This window comes from Notolabrus celidotus, chromosome 15 (genome assembly GCF_009762535.1).
Source record: "Notolabrus celidotus isolate fNotCel1 chromosome 15, fNotCel1.pri, whole genome shotgun sequence".
NCBI lineage: Eukaryota > Metazoa > Chordata > Actinopteri > Labriformes > Labridae > Notolabrus > Notolabrus celidotus.
This window is the reverse complement of record NC_048286.1, coordinates 9,424,699-9,447,798: the sequence shown is the minus strand read 5'-3', so window position 1 is coordinate 9,447,798 and position 23,100 is coordinate 9,424,699. Positions and strand designations below refer to the sequence as shown.

Below are 23,100 nucleotides of genomic sequence, written 5' to 3'. Positions count from 1 at the left end.
ACACATCCCTGATTATCTCAGCTGATAGTGCATTCCATTATAGATGTTAAAATACCCGGGTCTTAATATAACTGTGGCCTTAAACCAAGCCACAGGCATGCAACAACACCAGTACCAGAGGAACTCAGGCCACAATTAGTGGGTTAAGCCCACAGGCAGACACTGGAATTCGAGGCAGGCGTGGCAAAGGTGGTAAGGATGATTAGGGTCCTCTTTGCTTTTAAACTCGATTCCTCCTTGCGTGTGTCAATCACTGAAAACTTAACTTTTAGGCAATTTTTTACAGCTATGAGGAGGTGAAGAGTAAAAAACTCACAAAACAATTATATACTGTCTCAAAAATAGCCTGTAGACCCAAGGGTGTGCAGTTTTTCAAGCCCTGTGGCCGATGAAATCCCCTGTTTCCCCGTCACGTCCCGGGCCATTACCACTTAATCACAGAACTGTCCAAGTCCCCACGTCAGTAAGACCCAACTGTTTTGCCTCCACACACACTACTCAGCACTGTGGACAAGAAATCACTGGTGTCAGCAATAGGCGATTTGTTCTGCATGACATTGGGTGTCAGGGAAAAAAAAAGCTCAACTGAGATGGCTGAAGGGTGCCTGCAATGACTCCACACACACACACAAATAAACACTCAACGCCATCTCTGCCTCTCAATCTCTCTTTCTTTCTCTCTCTCTCTTTCTCTCTCTCTCTCTCTCTCTCACACACACACACAAGCTCAGGAAATTATGATGACCAAGAATAGGTCACACTGGTAATACAGCCATGTTCCAGCCAGGGATTACAGTGTGCTGACACAGTCCCACATTAAATACCCCCATGCAGGAACAACAGGTGTCTGACAAGATTGTTTCACTTTAATAAAAGGCTTACACAAGCTACGCAGAAATAATACATTAAGCTCTTTTAGACATGGTGGCCTTTTATTGCTTCATCCCTTTTGATTAGAAAATGTCTTTTTTTTTCACAAAAACCGTTAATCTCAGAGAATTTCACGTGCAACAAGACAGGGAGATGTTGATTGTTAATGTCACCAGATCAATATTCTTGTCACGAATAAAATTACAGGTTGAAAATCCACTTTTTTAGATTTCCAGACTCTTAGCTTCAACGTGGTAGTGGACATGCAGCTGGAGTTGTGTTTTCTGAACCCTGGGTGTCTTTCAACTCACTGTGAAAGCACCCCTGGCTCTGTTAGTATGCCAGCCTGAGCGCCAGCAGAGCGAGTCTGCCACATCCTCCAGCTGGGTCTGTGCCACCAACGGGCACCTGGACCCACTCGCAAACCTCATGAAACAGGATGCATATTTAACTCAGAGGCATACATTTGTGAGCCATCTTCCACCAGTCACCCTGTGTGATTGCAAGGGGCGCCTGCTGCACCTTTATTCTCTAACCTTTAAGGGTTTTATCCACCTATTTGAGGTAGTTTTAACAGGCTGATTCATTCCTCAGGCTGTGTCTCAGCTGTTGGACCGTGTCCAGAGTCACACAGGCCTGAAAGACAGCCATCGTTATCCAACTCTCACAAGGTGTCATTGTAGGGATCCAATGATTACCATATCAGCACCACATGAAACATTTATGGCTTGCTGGCACTGATGGCCTGGCAAGCATCCTAATTTCTAGAACAGAGCTTGTCAGATCCTATTGTCACAGGTTCTGCTGATATGAACAGCAAAAAGGCATCAGGCGTGAAACTGTGCTGCCACCTGCGGACAAAAGAAAACTTCTTATGAATTTCTGCACTACACCTGACACACCAGCAAAGTAGAAGGCACACTTACAACAGCGCACAAGTCACTCTCCACTCACTTCTACAACCCACACATGGCAGCAAGGTGGTATTTTGAAACTGTCAGAGCTTCATCCTCTCTTTTGCTTTGGCTTTAGCATTGCTGTACTTTTCATATGCTAACCCTGTAATTCAACATTTACTGATGCCATTAACAATGAGATAAAAGGAAATTCCACCGCCCAGTCTCTCAGCACACAGTCACTCTCAGACCTGCATCATATATGTGCAGCAGCACAGGCCACAACTTTTCTTTGAACTTTAGGCAGGCTGTCTCAAAGTGAATGCCTCCCCTCTGAATTAATGACTCTATGTCCCTGTTAAAAGCTTATATATGGGATTTTAGATGCTGGACTGTATAAACAAATAGTTTTTCTTGGTTTAACTCTGCTTGCATAGAATCACAGCTTCACTCAACCTAGCAAACAACTGTTTGTTGTGCTGTGACCTTCTTATATTAGCTTTCAGGCTGGCTATGCTACATCTGTTTTAGACCTCCTTTTCTTTTGTTTGTCTTTTAATTTCCCTCATCTTTCTATGAGAAGTGTTTACTTTAAAATAAATGGTAACTTACTTTATCCTCATGACTGAGCCCAACTGTTTGTTAAGGTGCCTTCCTGCTGTGCATTCTCATGAAGTCTGCAAATTTAGTGACATCTAGCTGTGAGGGTGCAGATTTCATCCAACTCAACATTCTGCCCACACCTGACCCAACCCTAATATGTGGTATATCCAGGGTATGTCGGACCAACTAAGGTAAACTCGCGAATTAAGGTCCCTCATAAGTTTGTCCTTTGGTCCTCCAGCCGCCATAAAACACGAAGAAGTAGTCCTTGGTTGTTTGTTTAAACATGGCGGAAGGATGTGGCGAGCTCTGTGGACGATACTGCTCTTCTGAAATGAAAAGTGCCGATTGTAAGGTAAAAGAAACACAACATCTCTTCTTTTCATGCAGTTAACACAGATATGAAACTAGTTATGAATATTATATTGCAGTTCTACTAATAACTCTGGAATAACATTCCCTTATTGAACAAACTTTGATAGTTAAGCCAATTGGTCCCAGGGGAGGGTCCAGACAAAGAGGGGTTCACTACACCCTTGTGAAAAGGCTAAGAGGTAATAGAGTCATCTTGGCCAGAGGAGGAAAACTGGGGCACCTCCTTGGAGTCAGCAAGCTGGGGTAGCTGGACGGCGAGCGTCTGGTGGCCGGGCTTCTCAGGGTAGACCCAGAACAGGGTGGAGGGACTTCACATCCCATCTGGCCTGGGAACGCCTAAGGATGACATGGAAAACGTTGCTGAGGAGAGGGATGTCTGGGTAGACTCTTTCCAAATAATGTCCCTTAAAATTGGTTTAATCTAAGGGGTAGAGGTGAGGTTACAAATTTTAACTGTCATTTTTGCGGACAGGTACAAACTTGGTCAAAGTGTCAGTTTTTTGGTCATAATTTCCATTTTCTAATGAATATACAACCTATGGCTTTCACTGGATCAGTTTCTTAGCAGTGAAATCACTTTTCTTATTCTTTCTTTCTGACTTTGTTGCTAAAATTAGACTTAACATCCTTCAGGAAACAGCCTGGAGCTTGAGTTAAGAGTTATTTTTCTGTCTTTCTTTTTTCTATTATTATTATTATTATTATTGTTAAGCCCAAAAAACAAGCCTTCAAACTGAATTATATTTCCCCTGCACATTTGATGTGTTTTTTTTTAAATCTCAGATTGAATTTGTTAGTTTTGACTCGGTTTGAGGTTGTGTCTTTGTATCGGTACACACCCTGCGTGTGTTTGTTGGTTGATGATGAGGCTGTTTACTGAAGCTTTACTTGACACTACATCTCCCCAGTGGTCTGCGGTGGCTTGCAGGGGAGAAGCCGCATGTTTCCCACACAACAGATGCCTGACATGTTAACTGGCATCAGACTCTGTATCTACCTCATTTTAGGAGTAGAAGTTTGTTACTGTCACTGCATGCTCTGCTGAGCGTACAGGGAGTGAGGAGGTCAGAGCATGAACTCCAAATACATCGCTCAACCTCATTGGCACCCCAAAGTATTGATGTCTCAACACACTACCGCCTCACTGTTCAGCTGTTTGTGCTTAGCACTCGGTAGCCTGTAGCAGTTGTGAGCAGGTGAGACCCAAATAGGCTGCTCACTGGTACTTCATCACCCTGCCTGTTGTTGTCACAGCCACAATTGGTTTGTACTCCCCATCTGCTGCATCAGCAAAGTCAGGACTGATTTGGTCACTTTGGAGCCCAGTTAGCTGTGCTCACTGCACATCCCTGTTGATTCCAAGCCATCATTACAAATGGTATCTTTATGCGGTGGAGTTAACCCGGATAGCGCTCTCCCCTGGGTGCCTTTATTATCTATTCATCATGTTGTCCCAGTTTATCTCAGGATGAATCCGGCTGCTTCACTACAGATCTAACTTCACATACCTGGATATGTGTGGCCTAAGGGAGAGAGATTAGAAGATTACACGATACTCAGCGGAGCTGCTTGGGTAAGGGCTGATAAGGAGGTGAAAAATATTCTAAGAAGATGTAGAATGGTTACGGATTTGTGTTTGTGCTCTTTTAGCACCAATTTGTCTTCAAAGTCTGCCTGAATATGTTAAAACCATTATTTCCAGGGCCAGGGGCCGCCTCAGTGTGTCCAATCTGGTAAATGAATGAACATTTGAAACACTGAAATGAAATGTTTTGGCCTTGTATTCAGCCTCTGAGCAGCCTCGGTGGACGCTCCCTCAAATTTCCTCCCTGCTAATTTGAATTGCTGAGTAGATCTTTTGTGTCACCTGGAGGTTTGGGGCTGAGCAATGTTGCAGCCAATTTCCAGATGGTGATTCAAATGTGTGACTTATCCTCGATATTTTGACAAAAATGCACGGCTGCTTTCAACAGACTCCATTAGCCTGGTGCATGCCTGTATGCGTGCACAAACTGAGAGTGGAAGGTGTCCAGTGGTGTGAATATTCACATCTGCACCTGCTGAATAATAGACGATTATCAGCTTAGGTGGCTCGCCATCTACCCCCCCATTCACATCCTCTCTTCCATTTCATGACGCTAATTTTGTCTGGAATACTCAATAGGCTTGCAAAATGCATATTTCTTGTCTCTTGGACCTGACCTTGTCTTTTATTCTGTCTAAAGAGGGAACATATTCTTAAATAAGAGTGCTGGCTTCAGGGAGGAATGTGTCTGCAATATAGACCTTTGAGAGCCCTGGGTCCTGGCAGGTACTCCTTACATTTCAACAGAAGAGAGACACCTATGGCAGACTCTGTGGCAGCAGGGCCATATATCATCTGTCATCGCCAGGAGCCTCCACAGTAATGAACAAGTGATAATGGTATATATCTTGAACTTGAGTCTCTAACGGTAGCTCACCCGGAGTCATTATTGTGCCACATAACCAGATGAGCTTCCTCAAATGAGATCATTTTTGTCACCCCGAGGACTGGAGGGTGTAACTGTTCTCAGAGTGAATAACTCATCCTCATTTGGTGCTAATGGGACTCCATATTAAGGTGTTGTGTGAATGCAAGAGGAGTGGTAAATCCCATTTTCTTGTAATTTCAAATCTCAAGCTGTTTCCACACATCTGTTCCTTTGGTAGAAAGGAAGATTCATTTGCACAGGATAAAAAGGAGCATTTAATGAAGATTCATGCCCTGCAGGATTATGAGGATGTGTTCGGTGATGGTGTGTTATGGAGGAATATGTCATGATGACATCTCTCTGTCACAGAATTATTCGGTATGTCCATCTTCTAGCCTACCTGCCTAGTTTCTCTCCCACCTCCTGCCTCCATCTGTCCATCCATCTCAGCATTCTGCAGGTATTGCAATGCTACAGTTAACCCATAATGAGGTATATGCATATGAAGCCACGGGAGGGTTTTCTGGAATTTGACAGCATGTGTTTCGAGACACTCCAGGGATGTGTTTGCGCATGAGGGGGATGCTCTGATGGTTACAGCTGAGGTGTCATTTTTCATATAAATAGACGACTGTAGCAATCCTTCTGTTTAGGAAATCAGCCAAGGCACACATATAAACACAAAATCAGCAGCACAGATCATCTCTTTGTCTTGTAGCAGTCAGCCACAAAGTTGATATGAAGTTGTAAACATTTACTCAACAGTGTCCAGATGAGACAGGCTGCACAAGCAGCTGCCTGGATGGACAATGCGCCCCCAACAAGCCTCACATCTCCAGAGTCCAATTCAGCAAACACATGATTCAAGCTGTCAGTCATAAGTGCTGATGTTGCCGAGCTCAGAGTCCCCAGAGTTGGATATCACTGCTAACTGTCATCCAAGTACTTTGATTACTGGACTGGGGGAAAGAATGATGACTAAGGCCACTCTAAGTCCTGCTCAGACTCTGTAAGCCTGCAGCGGAAAGTGGATCAGGTCCAAGGTCCCATTTACACCCCTAACGTTTATACAAAGTGTTCACAGTTCATACATGTAGACCTCTCGTGTTACTAACAAACATCTTTATCACCTTAAGGACCCCACTCAAGAAATGATAATCAATATTAAATAACTATTAGTGAATGTTTTGTCATTTAAAAGGAATAAAGATGCATATTAGTTGAGGGCACAGTAATAAGACAATAACATAACATTTCATTAGACTTTTTCTTTTTAGCTTTTATAAGCGTTGTAGATCACACTAAATCTAGTTGTAGGCAGATAAAAGTTCTTCTTTTAAAAATATTTAAATTCAGTTGTAGAGACATTTACCTCATCCTGTGAATACATGATAGAAACAGATAATTGATAATATCAATGAGTTTTTATTGTATTGAATGGAATGTGTCTCCATGGGGTAAGCTGTATTATTACCAAGTTACTCATTCCCAGGCAGTGTTTAATACTTGATTGTGATTGGTCAAAACTCCACAACACCTATTATGAATTCTCAACAACAAAAGCGAAGCCATGGACAACCTGATCACATACGTCATATCAAATCAATGTGTGAAAAGGAGTTACGGCCCTTTTCATCTCTGCCTGTTGACACTGTGGCAAAAATGTAAGTTTGTGTTAGCATTTTAAATCTGTAAACACTGTTGCAAAAACACTGGTTTCCATCTCAGGCTGATTTTAGAGACTTAAAAGTTTAATGTGAATTGTAACAAATCATCAGACTAATGCTTTAACTTGACCATAAGTTGAAATGTTGACTTTAATGTTAATTTGTCCCACAAGGAGGATGACCAGACTCGGTTGACATGCTAGCATTACCAACTTGTGAATCTGAGCTACTATGAGTTTTTTAACTGAATGTATAAATCATACTGCATTATAAAATGTCATAATATAGCTAAGGTTGTTGTTATCATATATTTTTTTTATTTATTTTATTTTTTTTTTATTGTAGTTCTTATTCTTACTCCTATTCTTATGCCTTGTACAAAGAGAGCACAGTTTACTAAAGTCAAATTCCTTGTTTGTTCAAGCATACTTGGCGAATAAAGCTGATTCTGATTCTGATTCTGATAAACAATTTATTCTGAAATAATTTGAATGACTGACTGACTGATTTTAATGATTTCAACATTATAATAACATGGCTATTACATAACACAGCACACCATTTTAATTATTATAATATAACAGTTTTAATTTCCAATATTTTGTATGTGTTTTTTCAACATTCGAAAGGAGACTTTAATATTTTGAATACATCAGTCTAAATTAAGTCTTAATAATTTTATAACATCATTAATGTTACTATATCCCATTTTAATCCCTGTATTATACTTATCTTAACATACACTGAAACAGTTTTGTCGAACAAATGTTGCGACACTGTTTCCAAAAATTACTATAATACTACTTCATAGTAATAGTACCATGTGACTACCTTGTGATTCCCCTTCTTCACCCTTTGTTTACATTAACAGAAATAGAAAGTAAAGGCTTACTATGACAGATATTGGCACCACAGCTCAGATTACAGGCTGTACTGTACATTCTGTACATATGGCACCGGATGCACGCCCATCCATCCTGTAACATGGAGCTTGAGCAGCCTGTCTCTCTAGTGTTTTTCGTCTTTTAAATGATTTTTTTCTTGGAATATTTCTCCTCTGGATCGATGACAGTAATAAAGAAGTAATCACATGCTGTTTAGATTGTAGAGCCCAGAGGGAGGAGCATGTGATTTGGGATACAAAGAGCTGAGTGTTTGATAGAGTTCCTTCAGAGCAGTAAAACATAGAGTAAAGAGCCTCTTTAATTTTTAGGGCTACTTTAGGCCTTCGCTGAAGCAAAAGTCAAAGCTCTGCTGATAATTATTACTGATGGTTATATATGTGTAAGCAACATTTCCCTGGTGTAGTTGTGAAGCATTCACATGCCGGTATAAACACTGAATACTGTTCATAGTTATTTTGCTCTTTTGGCTAGCAAAGCTCTGGTTGTAAAGTTTCTCTGTCTGAAACAATATTTCAACAGAAACGAACATCTTTTTTGCTAATCCTGCTCCAGTATCAGCCATGAGTACAAAACATTATGGCCAAAGAAAGTTATCTAAAAAACAACAACCACCTCCTCTGCTTGCTAACTAACGTCTCACTGCTAAACTTTACAAGTGAGTTCTAAACATAGATACTTCAGAGTGAGTGTCGAATATCAACTCTGCTTTTTACACAGAAGTGTTGTAAATGCAGGAAATTACGATGCTACTCAGCGGACCAATCACAGGGCTTGCAGTTGGCATTGTTTCAATGCAAAGTTACATTTCTGAGGAGGTGCTCGTCAGTCTTTGTAGGCAGGCTTCTGCATAGGTACAGGGATACACAATCCTAGAGCACAAGCTATGTCGTAGATTCAATGCAGAAGTATAACCCAGGCATAGGAGTGACGCTACTTCAAAATCAGCTAAACTTTCCTCTCAATGCCTTCAAACAACATGAATGCATTATATTTTATAAACTCTTCATTTGTTTCTTGTGCATGCGTTATCTGTTAATTAACTACTAACTTCAGTTTCTGCACTGGAGGAAGATTGCTCTGAGCAGAAGTAGAGTTGAAGTATTAAGTTGCATGACATTGAAATATGAAGTCAAAGTTAAACACGCTGCATCTCAACATAAGCATGAAGAGTTATTTTCTCTGCTCTGTCTTTGAACTAAACATCAGACATGAAGAGAAACAATTGGCACTTTCTCAAGACAAAGACTGGAAATGTATCATCCTTGAATCTTCCTTCAATTTAGCCTCTTAAGGGGAAGTGGAACAAAAAGCTCTCTGTGAAAACTACAAAGACACTTAAGAGAAAAGGCGCGTGAGGACTTTTCACCTCAGTGTGTAAATTGCTGGGGGGAAAGACAAATTCAAAAATGTAAATGCAGCCCAGAATGAGCTTTTGCATAAAGAGAGATAATCCCCTTGGGGCCACATAAAGGAGCGTCTGAATAACAGTGGAGTTTTCCAGTAACATACTGAAATGTCCCATGTCCTTTTGCTCTTGAGATTAAAGCAGCACATGTCTGTGCATAAGGTTCCACTAATACCTCTAAGATCTGTTACTTTTTTGAGAGATGATTCACGGCTGCCAGCTTGGTTCCATATTTAAGTAAAGGGGCCGACTATTGCAAAAAGAAAATAGAAGCGAGGGATGGTATCTGAAATATTTTAAATATTTTAAATGAAATGCACTTTCAAAGCTAGCAGGTGTGGCTATAAGCACAACAAGTACAAAGTGTGACCGTGTTTGTGTGTACTGTTGTATTTCTATGTGTTCCACTATGAGATCATGGCAGTGACATCAGCTGATTGAGCTCACACAGCATCCTACCCCCAGTCCTGCCCTCGGAGTGGGAGGGGAGCAGGGTGCTATCTGTGGACTTGCAAAGTGACAGGGCCAGCTGGGGCATGAAATCCTGTAAGACAGGCAGTTGGTCTGGGAGATACAGACCACGAGTCCTCACAGTGCTCACTTAAAGCAGCCTGCAACCCAACTCTGTGAGGGAACACTCAGCCAGGACTCAGAGGAACGGCTGCCAAACATCAGGAGTTCTACAACAAACCCGTAGAGCAGATCATGTTCGTTCAGGAACCCTTGAGATCTGTCAGTGGTCAGTATTCATAGCAATCTTCTCAATGTTGGGGATTCAGGGTGTTGCATGTTGACACCGACGTACAAGTGATTGGACTGAAAGATTTGCAAGAACAATGGGTGGGAAACAATCTCGTGGTTTCCCCAACAAGGACTTAAATGAGTTGAGTCAAAGGAGGAAGAGCGCTGGCAAAGACGATGTGCCAAGCCTGTCCTCGGCTGCTGAGAGGTTCCGCAGACATACCACAGTGCACTTTGGTTACAGCACCCTCAGTCTTGCCATGCGGGGGTTACACGGGACCCCCAGTGAGCTGTGGGAGCTCCGAGAAGTGCAGAAGCTAAACTTGTCCATGAACTCCCTGTGCTCTTTGCCCCCTGCCCTGGGAACTCTGGACAATCTGGTGGTCCTCAACTTGTGGGGAAACAACCTGTCAAGTCTTCCACCTGAGATCGGCCTCCTGAAGAAGCTGCGGGTTCTTTTTGCGTGTCGGAATCGCTTGAGTGAAGTGCCAGAGGAACTTGGCTCCTGCTCTTGTCTGGAGGTACTCAGTCTGGCTAACAACCAGATCACGGGCCTTCCTGGCAGCTTGGGGTCCATGTGCAATCTGACCAAACTCAACCTCAGCCACAACCGCATCGTCCACATCCCAACATGCGTCTACAGCATGAAAGGACTCGTCTTCCTTCACCTGGCTTGCAATCGTCTGGAGACCATTGCGGACCAAATTCAGGACTTGGTAAACTTGAAGATCCTCATTGTGGAGGGGAACAGCATCCACACATTACCTAAAACACTGTGCTTCCTGGAGTCTTTAGAACTCCTCAATGTTGACTTCAATGATCTGCAAAATGTGCCAGTGGAAATGTACCTACTGAGCAGGCTTGGCAAGTTGGCATGCCACCCGATGGATAAAGGACTCCATATAATCCACAACCCCCTCCTCAAACCTATCCAGGAGGTGCTGCAAGGGGGACTCAGTGGCCTCTATAACTACCTCAAGCCCACGTGAGAAGCTGCTACCGTGTGTTTGTATCTGAGGCGTGTGTCGTTACAGGACGTTGGCACAGATCTGACCCCTAGCATGTGGTAGTCATGCTGCGAGTCGTCACTGTTACAACACACTGCTGGATCATATTTAGATCCCCTCACTCCAGGCAAACGACCATTATGCAATGTCACTATTAATAAACCCTGTTTTTTTGTATATGTAAAGGTTGGGTTAAAAATAAACAACGAGTACGTGCCATGTCATGTTTAAATATTTCTTTATCCACAGCCGGATGAGACTCAAAAATTCACAGGTCTACATTTGGGGGCCGATTACTGGCTGGCTGATCTTGTTGAGCTGACTGACCTCAACCCGTTTCTCTGTTGCATTCAGGTCATGGGGGATCAGGTGTTTAAAGTCATTGGAAAAACTGTTCAGGGGAGCTTAAGATCTGCAAATATATAAATAAATAGATAAATCAAAAGACAACAGGGACTTAGACTCTGATTAAATGTTGTTGCACTCTATCAGATCAGAGTAGGGCTGCTGGGTGGCTGCGTCCCTCAGGTTGTCATGTGTTATTATGACACAAGCTATTTGAAGGGGTGGAAAAATAACTTGCAACTCATGATGTCATTGGAAACTGAGTCTTTAAAGAAAGAGCAAACGTGGTCTACTGTGGGGCAAATGGAAAATTAATTCAGGAACGTTTAAGCAAACCACTCACATAGCTTTTAAATGCATGCACTTGCCACAAATATGGGTAAACCAAACAACCAATGTAAACATCTAATATTTTAAAGGTGTAGTGTGCAGTATTTAGCGATATTTAGCAAAAGAGCCTTGAATAAATAGAATATAATAATCATAAGTCTGTCTACGCTAGCTCATAATTATCTTAATATAAAATAGGTTAGTTTTTGTTTACTTAGAATGAGACTTTGATATCTACAGAAGGATCAGGTCCCCGTCAGTGGATGCTTTCATGATTCTACAGCAGCACAGCACGGACAAACTAGTAACGGCCATTAGCATTTTTGTAATTAGTGAGTGGCCACCAAAAATGAAACTTATGGGAGACGAAGAGGAACAGAGTGGTTTGTGCAAAATAATTTATATTGACGAAAGTTTTCCATGGTAAACACTTCACAATTGGAGGATCATACTTATCATGCATCAAAGCAGCTTCTTGTCCTGAAAGGCCACCGTCGCTTGTGTAGGGGTGAGCATGGGAGTGTTTCGATGTAGCATCTGACTGCTAGATATCGCTTAATATTCCCATTTTTACACACTGTACCTTTAAATGATTAATGTAATTAGTCACTGTACAGACAAAATAATTTCATGCCCAGGTCAAAGCTGTAGTAGTAGTTCTTAAAGCAAAATGCCAAAAGGTTTTGAGAGGATTGTCGGACATCACATTCCTTTTTTAATATTATTGTTATTATTCTTATTTTTCTTTGGGGTTGGGGTGCTTTCTGCCTTTATTCATAAAAACAGGACAGTGAATAGAGTTGGAAACTGGGAGGAAAGGACGTGGACTGACATGCAGCAACCCAGGCTACTCACTTCGAGGACTACAGCCTCTGTACATGGGGCGTGCCATTTAATCGCCAGGTCAAACTGGTGCACCCAAAAATCACATTCTGTAGCACCAAAAAATAAGACATAGCAATGGCTTGTAGTGCATATTGAACAATGATGTTTAGTTCAGTCCGGAAATAATGCAACCATAGTGTCTCCTTTTACAAATATGTGACACCTAATGGTGAAAAAATGTTGCATCCATTTCTGACATACTTTGCGATGTAATATACAGCACAGAAAGTTCAATATACATCAATATTTTCTATAACTCATTCACCCGTTCAAACGCATACACAATACTTACACAGACTCTCAGCTGAACACTCAAGTGACCTACATGACCTAGTTTCATCAGGTTTTATAAATGTGGTTCATAGTAAGTTATAACTGTTTTCTTTTGACAGACGCTAATGCTAAACATGTGAAAAATATACAAACCCTCTGACTTCTCTGTATTATTTAACAGCTGAGTATTAATTCTGCTGCCCTTCACAATAACAGTAGGTAAAATCTCTTGTCAGCACACACAAACTTCAGCTACTCCTCCAACTAACACAAAGCTGCCTGTAGCCAAGTGATTAAAACTTTCGAGCTTTATGACAGGATGACTGAATATATGCATACACCTGATTCAGGCTAGTATACAAAAAGGTTGCTCCTGTAAATTAAAATTTGTGACAAGTTGGGTTGATAAATATTAATGAGGTTTAGATGTCACCACATATAAGAAGGTCACACATTTTCCTCCACTCACTGAGAACTGTAGGTGTAGTAGAAAAGGCTGAAAAGTGACCTCTGTTGGCGTCTACCTGTTACTACATAAATCAAAATGAATGCTGGGCTCACCCTCTCCTCGCACACACAGACACACACACACATGCATGCACACACACACATTCATGATAGATGAAGCTCTCTTGGATAAGTCTTTGTCCTAGATAGTGATCATGGGACGTGCTGTCAAATAAAGAACCTATAAGGATATTGCGTCACCGCCAGTCAGATGACCTGAATTTTCTTTGTTTTGTGGTGATGTTTCTATTCCAGTAAAACCACAATATACAATGACTTTGTCTGATTGTTTAACTTTCTTTGCATCAAGTCAAAATTATCTAACCTACAGACATAAAGAGTTTCAACAAGACTAGAACTTTAAACCAATTACTAAAGTTCTGCCTGGGATCCCCTCAGGAAATGCAAACAGTCTCTAGTGTACAGCCAAAAAACACACAACTATGACAATTAATTAAAATTACCTTTCACAGTGTGACAATCAACCTCAATGCTGAGAAGAGTTCTCACTCAGTGGTGGTCAGCTGTACACTGGGGATCACACATGGCTGCAGTTAGCAGGCTTTGAAGGATTTGCTGATTCTATTTAATTGCCGTTTGCTCCAATAACTCTGCTTTATAATAAGACACTGCAAAGTATAATAACTGGGTGAGCACAGATAGCCACCTTTGTTCAAAGGTATTCTGCATTCCAAAGGCAAAGCTTAGAAGACAGTTTAGCATCAGTAGCAGCCAGTGTCTTCTCCCCATAATGAAGGACAGCTAATCAATCCCATATCGAGCTTTTGACAATCAAGGCACGAGACAATCACAATGGAATTAAATGACAGAATCACTGTTGTCTGGCGGCCACACAAGGAGAGGCTTATTTAGTCTTTCTCTGGAGTGCAGTTCAACTTCTTTAATTTATTCAGTCCCACTGAGACTCCTCACATAGGGAGAGCTGATTGGCATTTATTGACAAACAGTATTATACTGCCACTTATGTCAATTACTGCATGGTGTTATTTAGCTCATCGTTCTCATGTTTAACTGATTCAAAGTGTTCCTGCTGAGTGAAAACGGTAGATATGCTGGATGCTGACAGGTTCCTCCTTGGCTGGTGGCAGCTCTTACCCATGAAATGTCAATAACACCTACCCTCCAGCTCAGAAATCAGAAACAGTGAGTCACTGCAACGGCAGGCTGCTGTCATAACCTTTGAGGCCTAAATGTGGAATCTTTTGATCCTGGTCTGGCATCAATTTTGGAGCCACTTCCTTCCCGTCCAATCAGTGTGATGTCATGGCTTGCCCGCATCTTGCTTTGAGAGAGTGATGAAAGAAAGCTTTTTATAGGTTGCTGTGTGAAAACAAAAACAGTGGCAGGCCAATATCAGCTTTTATTTTGATGGAACTGGTACATACGGAGATTGTTAATGTCATCACCACAGATGAAGAACTTCAGTGATTCCTAAACACTTCTGCAGGCAAATAAAAGTGACAATTCAGGAATTGTAATTGTATTTGAAATATATAGCTAGGTATTAAAATAGCTGGGGATAAAGATAAAAATGGGTTAAAAGTTGTAGCTAGCACAGAAAAAGAATCATAGTAGTTGAAATAGTTAGCTAAAGGGAATAGAACAACAATTCAGCTACTTGTAGCTAGAGTGCTAATTAATGGATAAATGGTAGGGAGTTTGCATAAAGAATTGAAACACTGTTCGAAAATGTTGACATTTGAAATACCTCACTAAGAGTAATGGATAGAGTCAAAAAAGCAAGCGAGACAGATTAACAGTCCAAAATATTTGCTAAAAATAACAGATTCATACATGATAGTAAGCTAATGGGCCAAAAAGATACATGGTCAATAGGCTATTGTTAGCTTATATCGACATAAACGGTCCAAATAGCAGGCTAAATTTAAGGGATAAAAAGCTTAAATAATTAGCTTAAAATAACTAATGAATGGTTCCGATTCCTAAAAGGGATCAACAGTTTACCTACTCTCATCAAGAGGCCAAAGTAAAGGGTAAGTATTTGAGAGTTAGCTTAAAGTGGTGGAGTTATGGTCACATAACATTAGCTAGAATAAATTTAAGCTAGCATTTGAAATACTTCACAAAAAGTTGTGAATAAAGGGATGAAAACGTACTATCCACAAGGATAAATGATTGAACGGTTAGCTGAGAGCAACAGACTGATGAAATCAAGGGCTAAAATAAAATGCTTTAAGTATTCGAGAGACTCTTTACTATTAAGGTTAAAAATAATGAACTGTGCAAATAATTGACAAAAACAAGTTAATTAATTAGCTAGAAGTTGTAATTAACGCATTGAAATACTTATTTAAGATGATAAATAGTCAACTAGTTGGCTTGGAGTGATGACACTTAAAACAGTAGGTTAAAGTTGTAGTAAAAAAACATAGTTAGCCAAAACGATTGGCATTAGCAAAAATTATAGTCCAGAGTAATGAACTAGCAGCCTAAACAGCTGACTAAAAGTAATAGATAAATGGATTAATTTAATCAGTAAAAGGAGTGGATAACTGTGCAAATGAATGGAAGATAGTTGGAACAGTTAGCTGAATAATGGATCAACAATTAAAATGATTTACTAGGTTAGCAAAAGTGTGCTATTGATGGTGGGGAAATTAAAGTAGCTAGATGATATGTCATTTGAGAAATAAAGGAAGTGGTAAAAGGACAGATGTTACTTTATCAATCTCTACAGCTGGACATGACGTCCAGTTTAGAACTTTGAATCAACACACTATGAATATGCTGGAGTTGATAAAGGGGGCGCTGGTTTATCTGACAGGTCTGTTAGAGGACGAGACCACGCCAAACCATACGGTACATTGTTTATTTGTAGAACATGACTTACAACTGAGTTTATGGAGAAACACTGAAACACAGCCCTCAATCACTCACTCACACTCACTCTCTCTCTCTCTCTCTGCATTCGTGGGTGAAAACAATGATGCCATCCATTCATTCCTCCATCCAATCAGAGGAGTTTACATTCTCATCAATTCCCATGACAGCTCTGCTCAGACTGGTATTCATGCATTCCTGGCAACATAACGGCTGCAGCCAAGACAATACCTACAGACCACAAAAAGACATGTGGCGCTTCCATGAAATGCTTCAGCCATTGTTTGGTGTCTTTATGTAGAAAAACAACAACTGGAGCCGTATATCCTTGACAACAGGAGGTCATTTTGAGACTAAATGTAGACCCATGTCAATCTGGCTGCATTTTAATTAGCGAGGAAAACTGCTGGTACAAGAGAAATGGCCATGTGTGTTTATGCATGCAAAAACAATAAGGGGATGACATTGGTTGACTTTGTCATTAGTTGCTTCTCCATCTCTCTGTTTGACATCGCTCTGAGAATATCCTGCTGTTTGTTTGCACACGCTGTCTCAGATAAGACTAATTTTGTGCAAATATTTGCATATATTAAAATAGGCTTCCTTATTGACTCATTGTATCCGAATCAAAGTTGTGTGTGATGATGCAGGACAGTTTTGCCGGGTTAACTGATGGGGGCACCTGGAAGGTCAGCCATGGCTCCCAGTTTATAAGATCAATGAGTGAATCTGATCAGAGAGGACGAACAAGGTGAACTATGGTAAAGAATCCAGCTGGCACCAACAGAAAGAAAACACTCTTTACTTAACTGAGCTTGGCCAGTGTGATGTATTCAGTGTTACAATGGAAACAATGGAAGAACAGCTTTTGCAAATGGTGATCAAACAATGATTTTACATGAAAAATAAGATCCTGGCTAGCATAATTATAATACAATGAACAATAATAAATAATAATTGAATGCATAATAATAATGATAATGCAATATAATAATGATAATGATAATAATAATAATAATAATAATATAATTATAATAATAATAATGAAAACAATAGGAATAATAGTAATAATCATTATTATAATTAATATTATATAATAATAATAAAAGTAATAATAATAATAATAATAATAGCATCATTAATATTATTGCTATCATAATTAATTATTATTAATATTATTATTATTTGTATCATTATTATTAATATTATTAATATTAATAATAATTATGATGATGATTATTATTATTGTTGTTGATACAACTTATATGCTGCTTTTCTAGGTACTCAAAGATGCCTTTAGTATTTATTTAGTAGTAGTTATTTGTTATGTATGAAACATTATACACTGGTTTTAGAAACTTGGATCAGCTCCATGCAATCTAAAAGAAACCAAAATACTTTGGCAAACCAACATCTTTACCCCTGTCACTGAGATCTGAGACTTAAATGCTGCATTCCTCAATACCAATTACTTGGTTTCCCATGATTCACATTCAAAACAAGACCAAAAAAAAGTTCAAATCACTGGGTGGCACCATCCGTGAAGGAGTTCAAGCGTAGTCTAGTTGCAACCTAATTTCTAATTTAGGACGAAGTTTACACACTTAGGATTTGGCGATTGAACCAGATGAGATCGTTCCAATGTAAGCATAAGACACAACTTAAACTCCTCTCTAAAATACTGGTTGTCATGGAGCATTTGGGAGTTCACTGCAGTTATATTTAGCCCGTGAAGAGGTAGGCTAATCAGGCATGAAAGAAAGTACCCTAACAAACAACCACATTAAGAAAAGTGTTTTCCACTAATTGGCCAAATGGATTGAGGACGTCATTTCTGCAACAATAATGTGGTTAGTTTGATGTTACACTATACTTGTTAAGATGAACCTTATGTCGGAATGGCGCAACCAAAGAAAGACAACTTAAGCTGCAAATTGAATAGTTTCATCATATGGTTCAGTGTTGACTTTACGCCCTAACTTAAGACTCAAATTGTGCAGAGCTGGTTCAACAGGCTACCGGATACTATGAGCATGAACAACAAACTCAGTGAACATGTTCCAGGTACACTTAGTCAACAGGGTTTGATCATCTTGCTTTCCCTTAATCTAAATGACAACAACTTATCAAATGTATTTATTTTTGCAAGATGGTCTCTATCCTGCAGATTTAGGGCACTGTAGGAAGGTGCATCCAGTTGTGGATGCTTTGATTAATGACATTCTATCATGTGTTAAGGGGTGGACAGTAACAAAGTATATTTACTTGAGTATCTGTAATTAACTTGAGTATTATTTTTTGTGGAAACATATTACATTTACTCCACTACATTTCTACATTACATTATCAGGATAAAGATTCTCCACTGGAGCACCCACAGCCATAACTCACGCCAAAGTTTGAGGCTTTTGAAATGAAGAATGATTGATATCATTTTCAATGTTTACTCTGTTTACCACACACAAACTGAAAATAAAATCACTGTCCAACCTGTGAAAGCTTGATGAGGTATGTAGCCAAACATTTGTTTTTATTCCAGAATCATATTTTAAATAAAGTTGTCTGTACTTGTAGTAACTAAATTGCCATTTTTGAGTTATTCCCTTGATTATTCCAATTATTTTGGAGCTGCAAATCTGGAAATCCGAAGCAAGCAAATACTCCAGTACAGTAACTTAGATAATAATGTGACTTAGCAAATTTCACCTGAGTATATCTACTTTGACTCAAGTAATAAGGCTGTGTACTTTGTCCACCACTACTTGAGTGTGTAATTGTTCAGTTTTGTGTCTTTAACTTTGATGAAATGTGCTGCTGGTCTTGTCCGGACACTCTTGTAAAGACAGAGATTTTTAACCTCAATGAGGCTTCTCCAGGTCACATCAATAAAAAACATTTCCATACTTCTGTTGGGTGTATTAAGACATTTTAAGCATTATCTGCCCGTTTTGACCTATAAAAAAAGCATCTGAAGACTAATCTCACCAATGTGAAACTTAATCTTTAAAGAAACAGTCAAACATTGGTTAAAAACAAATCAGTCATGTACTCATGAACAGTATCTGTTTCCTCATTTGATGCTGGTTCTGGGCTTTAGGCTCACCTTTCATTCCAATGAGTTTAGTGTATGTGGATCTGTAAAATTGTTTTTAAGTCTTTTTGTGTGGTGTCCTGTAATCTTAAGACTTGTTTTTTGTGTTATGTAAGTACCTGGCTCAGGACTATGGAGGAAGTTTAGCTATTGTGCTAACTCTGGCATATTTACATTGAGGCATACTGCTGAAATGTTGATTAATGTGCCTTGTTCTAATCAATTAAACTCAATAAATAAACACTAATTTTCAATCAGAATAAACAAACTCTTGGGTCAAATATTAATCTCTTACAGCACACATAAATCCGTTATATGAAGTATTTTTTCCCTCATTACATTATTTAGTGACTAATGTTGAACCAATATGATATGGAAATAGATTTTTCTTTACATTTTCATGGTCCAAACTGGTGTCAAAACAGGTGAGTGTGCAAATCAATGAAGCTTGTCAATGTGTATATTTTGTCTGCTTCTTCAAATATTAATCTCAGTTTGTTGATAAGTTGTTGTACTTTCCTTCTTATTTTATTCTAGAGCAAGTAGTATTGGGATGTAAGTGACTCCAAACAAAAATTACTTACAGGCAGCATTATACAAAACATGGTTATAAGTTTAAAAAAAACATTAATTATAAATTATTTCTTCTCAATTTTTTTAAAATAAGACCTGTACAAGCTATATCACCAACTATGAGCCCACGTTTTCATCACTATAAATGAACGATGGCTGACTAAACTGACACATGGAAGTTTCTTTTTCAGGCTCCTACAGCCCCTTGCTTACCCACAGAGTCAATCGTTGGTCCAAATAAACACCAAACAGAAGCACTCACAAGGGTTGGAGGAGGGTACACCTCCGCCTGTCCTCTCCCCACTCACAAGCCGGACTCACGCGCGCCCTCTAACGGTTAGACAGTGCGCGCACAGCCGCTGCTCTCCTGGAGCTGCCGGACCACTCAATCCACGCGTAATTCAGGAATCAGGACTCACTCACACATTCCTCCTCCAAGAAGTGTGGAGCAAAGCCGGCAAGGAGCAGCCGTGTCGGGCGACGGAGTCCTCTCACACCCCGACAGCACGTGAAGGGACGGAGGGCAGGGGAAAAGAGACTTTAGATTTAACACTGGGGAAAGTGTAGGTAGATTCAAGTTGCAGTAAAGACTGAAGAGTTCCTAGTTAACCCCGCGGCTGGGGGTTAACGCTACGACGCCGCTGTCGACATGGATAAAGTTATGAATTGCTTGTTTGCTGCATTAACGCTGCTGTTGTCCGCGAGAGGGGAAGTTTTTAAAGGTAAGGATGAATCTACCTGGATGTGTTTGCACTGAACAATAACGCTATCCTGTTGTACGCCACAGTCGGGAGACGAAGTGGAGGGAAAGGCACTTAAACTGTGTTTGCACAATTTTTGACTGACAGTTAACTTTCAATTTAAGGCTTGAGGTAATGTTTGTTGTGTAAGTTGAGCACACACGGCAGTGTTGGAGTCATTGAAGTTAAACGAAGGTGGCGTTCAGGCGACAAACATTTCAGGACTGCTCGTAGTTTTGCTCTCACCTTAGTTCCGCTGTGCGTAACGGGCAGGTGCGTTCAGGGCACCGGGGCAGCCTCGTGTCTTCTAATGACATTGTTTACATGAAAACAACTTTAGGGAGTTCCGTGTTTGGCTCTAACTTGGTCTTCAGAAATGCTGTTTAATGTGATTAACCTTATGGGATGTACGCGCCAAGGTGTCACCGCATGTTCGCGCATACGGCGAGGTGTCAAGCCAAACAGAAGCTACTCTTTTTAATTTGCTCTGAACTCTGAGGGAACTTTATTTATGATGTCCAATTGACCATGAAGATGAAGGTTGCGGTCATTTTAACGCGAGGGTACCCACCTAGAATCTCTAATGTGAGGTTTTCTTGGTGGGCAGATTGACTCCACGTCCCAAATTTCTCAGCGTTTTTCATCTGAAATGTAAAATAACTGAACTGTTATACATAACATGCAGTTTCATTATAGAAACACATCTGCTGTAGTTTATGCAATATTTTTCTTTAGCATATGTTTTCCCTCGTTTTCCAGTGCTAAGTTTAATGATTGTAGATACACTTTGATTATATCTGTCTCTTTGCTCAGTGGTTTCATCTTCAAATATTCAAATTTTAACTCCTTTTTCTACCTCTTAATTTTTTCAAGCAACTGTTTTTCCTGCATGAACACTTATTCCAGCCGTGGATGTGTGTTCTGGATGCCTCTGAGAGTGTTGCCTCATCATTTTTCTTTTTTTCCTCACTTTAAATCAGACAAATTTGTTGTCTCACTCTTTTTCTAATTGCTGATGCACGCTGCATCCCTCCTGCTCAGTTTAATCATATTCATACATAGGCTACTTCATTTGCTGTGAGTCTATTCAGAGCTTTATGAAGAGGGGGAAAAGTTAGGGGATTAGCAGCAGATAGTGAATTGACTTATTAGAATGACTGTAATAATAATAGTGCAGACTTTGAGCTTTGGTGTAATAATGGCTGTAGATTGCCTGCAGGGGACTTAACATTCAGAGTGTAATTTAGGGCCTGAAGGGGTCATTTCTGCTGTCTCCTCAATTATCTATGTTGAAAAAGGGGCATTAGCCTATATTCATGGTTAATCAATATATATAGATAATGGGTGTGCTGTCTGAGGGTGATGCAAACTGTCAATGCAATTAGAGTTGCATTCAAGAACTTCATGAAAACATGGCTGAGTGACAGCATGAGTTTGGTTTCATGCTCCCGCTCAGACTCTGTGGAAGCGATGTGTGAGGTGAAGCTGTGCTGCGTGGCTTCAGTCAGAGCTGGATGCTGTGGGGATGCAGCTTTCAGATGGCCTGTAGGGGGCAGCATGGTACACATTTAATATGATACCTAGAGGATGAAGTCAAGCTGCTGGTAGATCAGAATTCAGATGTGCTTTGGAGACTGTGCATGTGCTGGGACAAAATGAGACAAAACAGCTTTGCATTTGTGTTTTACTTCTGATCTTCTTTCCCAGGATAAATATGATCCTTCAGTTTCCCAGAACCCTGGATTCACATCCATTATTACGATTTCACAATGGCTACAGGAAAGTTTCAGCCTTAAAACTTTAGCTTAAGTTCTTAAAATTTTTTTTTTTTTAGGGGGTGTTAACAATTATTATTTTTCCTGCTGAATGATACATAAACAGACATTTCCAAACCATCAAAATGACCAAGAACAAGTTGATTTTTCTTAAACAAGTCCTGGTCATGTCAGGGATCTGTTCAAAGGGGGTGCCTTGAGTTGAATGTAGGAATATTGGTATATTCAGAGTTGAACAGAAGCTGCATTAAACCTTTTAATGATACATACAATGTTTTTTATCAAGCACTCTGAACACTAGGTGTCAATTTTAGAGCCTGAGGACTCTCTCACCCTGCAGCTCAAAGTATCCCCAGTCCACTTTGGTGTGAGGTTCATCAGTCTTGCCCGCTGGCAACCTCAGGACGGAGAGATTTATCGGACTGGGCTGCGCTGCAGGACTCCCGGCGGTGCCGAAAAGCCATCGATAAATGTGCTCCTAATTGCATGAGTGTGTGTGTAAATATGTAAACCAGGAAGAAATCAATTGGCTGTGTGTTTCTGTCTCCCTGGTTAGGTGACGGATTAGCCACACATGGATGGAGATAGTATGGAGGCTAAATATGAGAACGGTTGCATGCGGGGTCTGGAGACATTTGTTATGGAGAGTATGTGATAACAGCTCATGTGATAATTAGATCACTGAGGTAACCAGAGCACCACCGGGCTCCTTCAGTGCACCGCAGCAGCGCCTTGTGACTCTGCAGCCCCAATTGGATCACATAGAGAGATGAGACCTGCAGAAGTCTTTTAATTTA

General features: G+C 40.2%; 2 protein-coding genes and 1 long non-coding RNA gene across 4 annotated transcripts in view; 2 read left to right on the top strand and 1 right to left on the bottom strand.

The window, feature by feature from the left end:
• Window positions 1-846: 846 nt before the first annotated feature.
• On the bottom strand, window positions 847-20,817 carry LOC117826499. Of its 2 annotated transcripts, none has more exons than XR_004634051.1 (3): window positions 20,775-20,817; window positions 2,965-3,080; window positions 847-2,698 (listed from the first exon to the last, which is right to left on the bottom strand). It is a non-coding gene; the product is annotated as an uncharacterized LOC117826499 (long non-coding RNA). The 2 variants fall into 2 exon arrangements; XR_004634050.1 differs by lacking the exon at window positions 20,775-20,817 and adding an exon at window positions 20,051-20,744.
• Window positions 9,735-11,059, top strand: LOC117826498 (leucine-rich repeat-containing protein 30-like). Its single transcript, XM_034702597.1, has one exon. It carries the CDS (start codon window positions 10,011-10,013, stop codon window positions 10,902-10,904), a length of 894 nt encoding a protein of 297 aa, XP_034558488.1. The 5' UTR covers window positions 9,735-10,010; the 3' UTR covers window positions 10,905-11,059.
• LOC117826497 (receptor-type tyrosine-protein phosphatase mu-like) overlaps window positions 20,092-23,100 on the top strand; it is a 191,731-nt gene continuing 188,722 nt past the window's right edge. Inside the window, 1 exon segment of the mRNA XM_034702595.1 lies at window positions 20,092-20,510. Within this exon segment, the coding sequence (XP_034558486.1) occupies window positions 20,438-20,510 (73 nt within the window). The 5' untranslated portion in view covers window positions 20,092-20,437.

Bases quoted from the DNA above. Each gene is read 5' to 3' on its own strand.
- LOC117826498 (XM_034702597.1), top strand. From the start codon at position 10,011: ATGGGTGGGAAACAATCTCGTGGTTTCCCCAACAAGGACTTAAATGAG.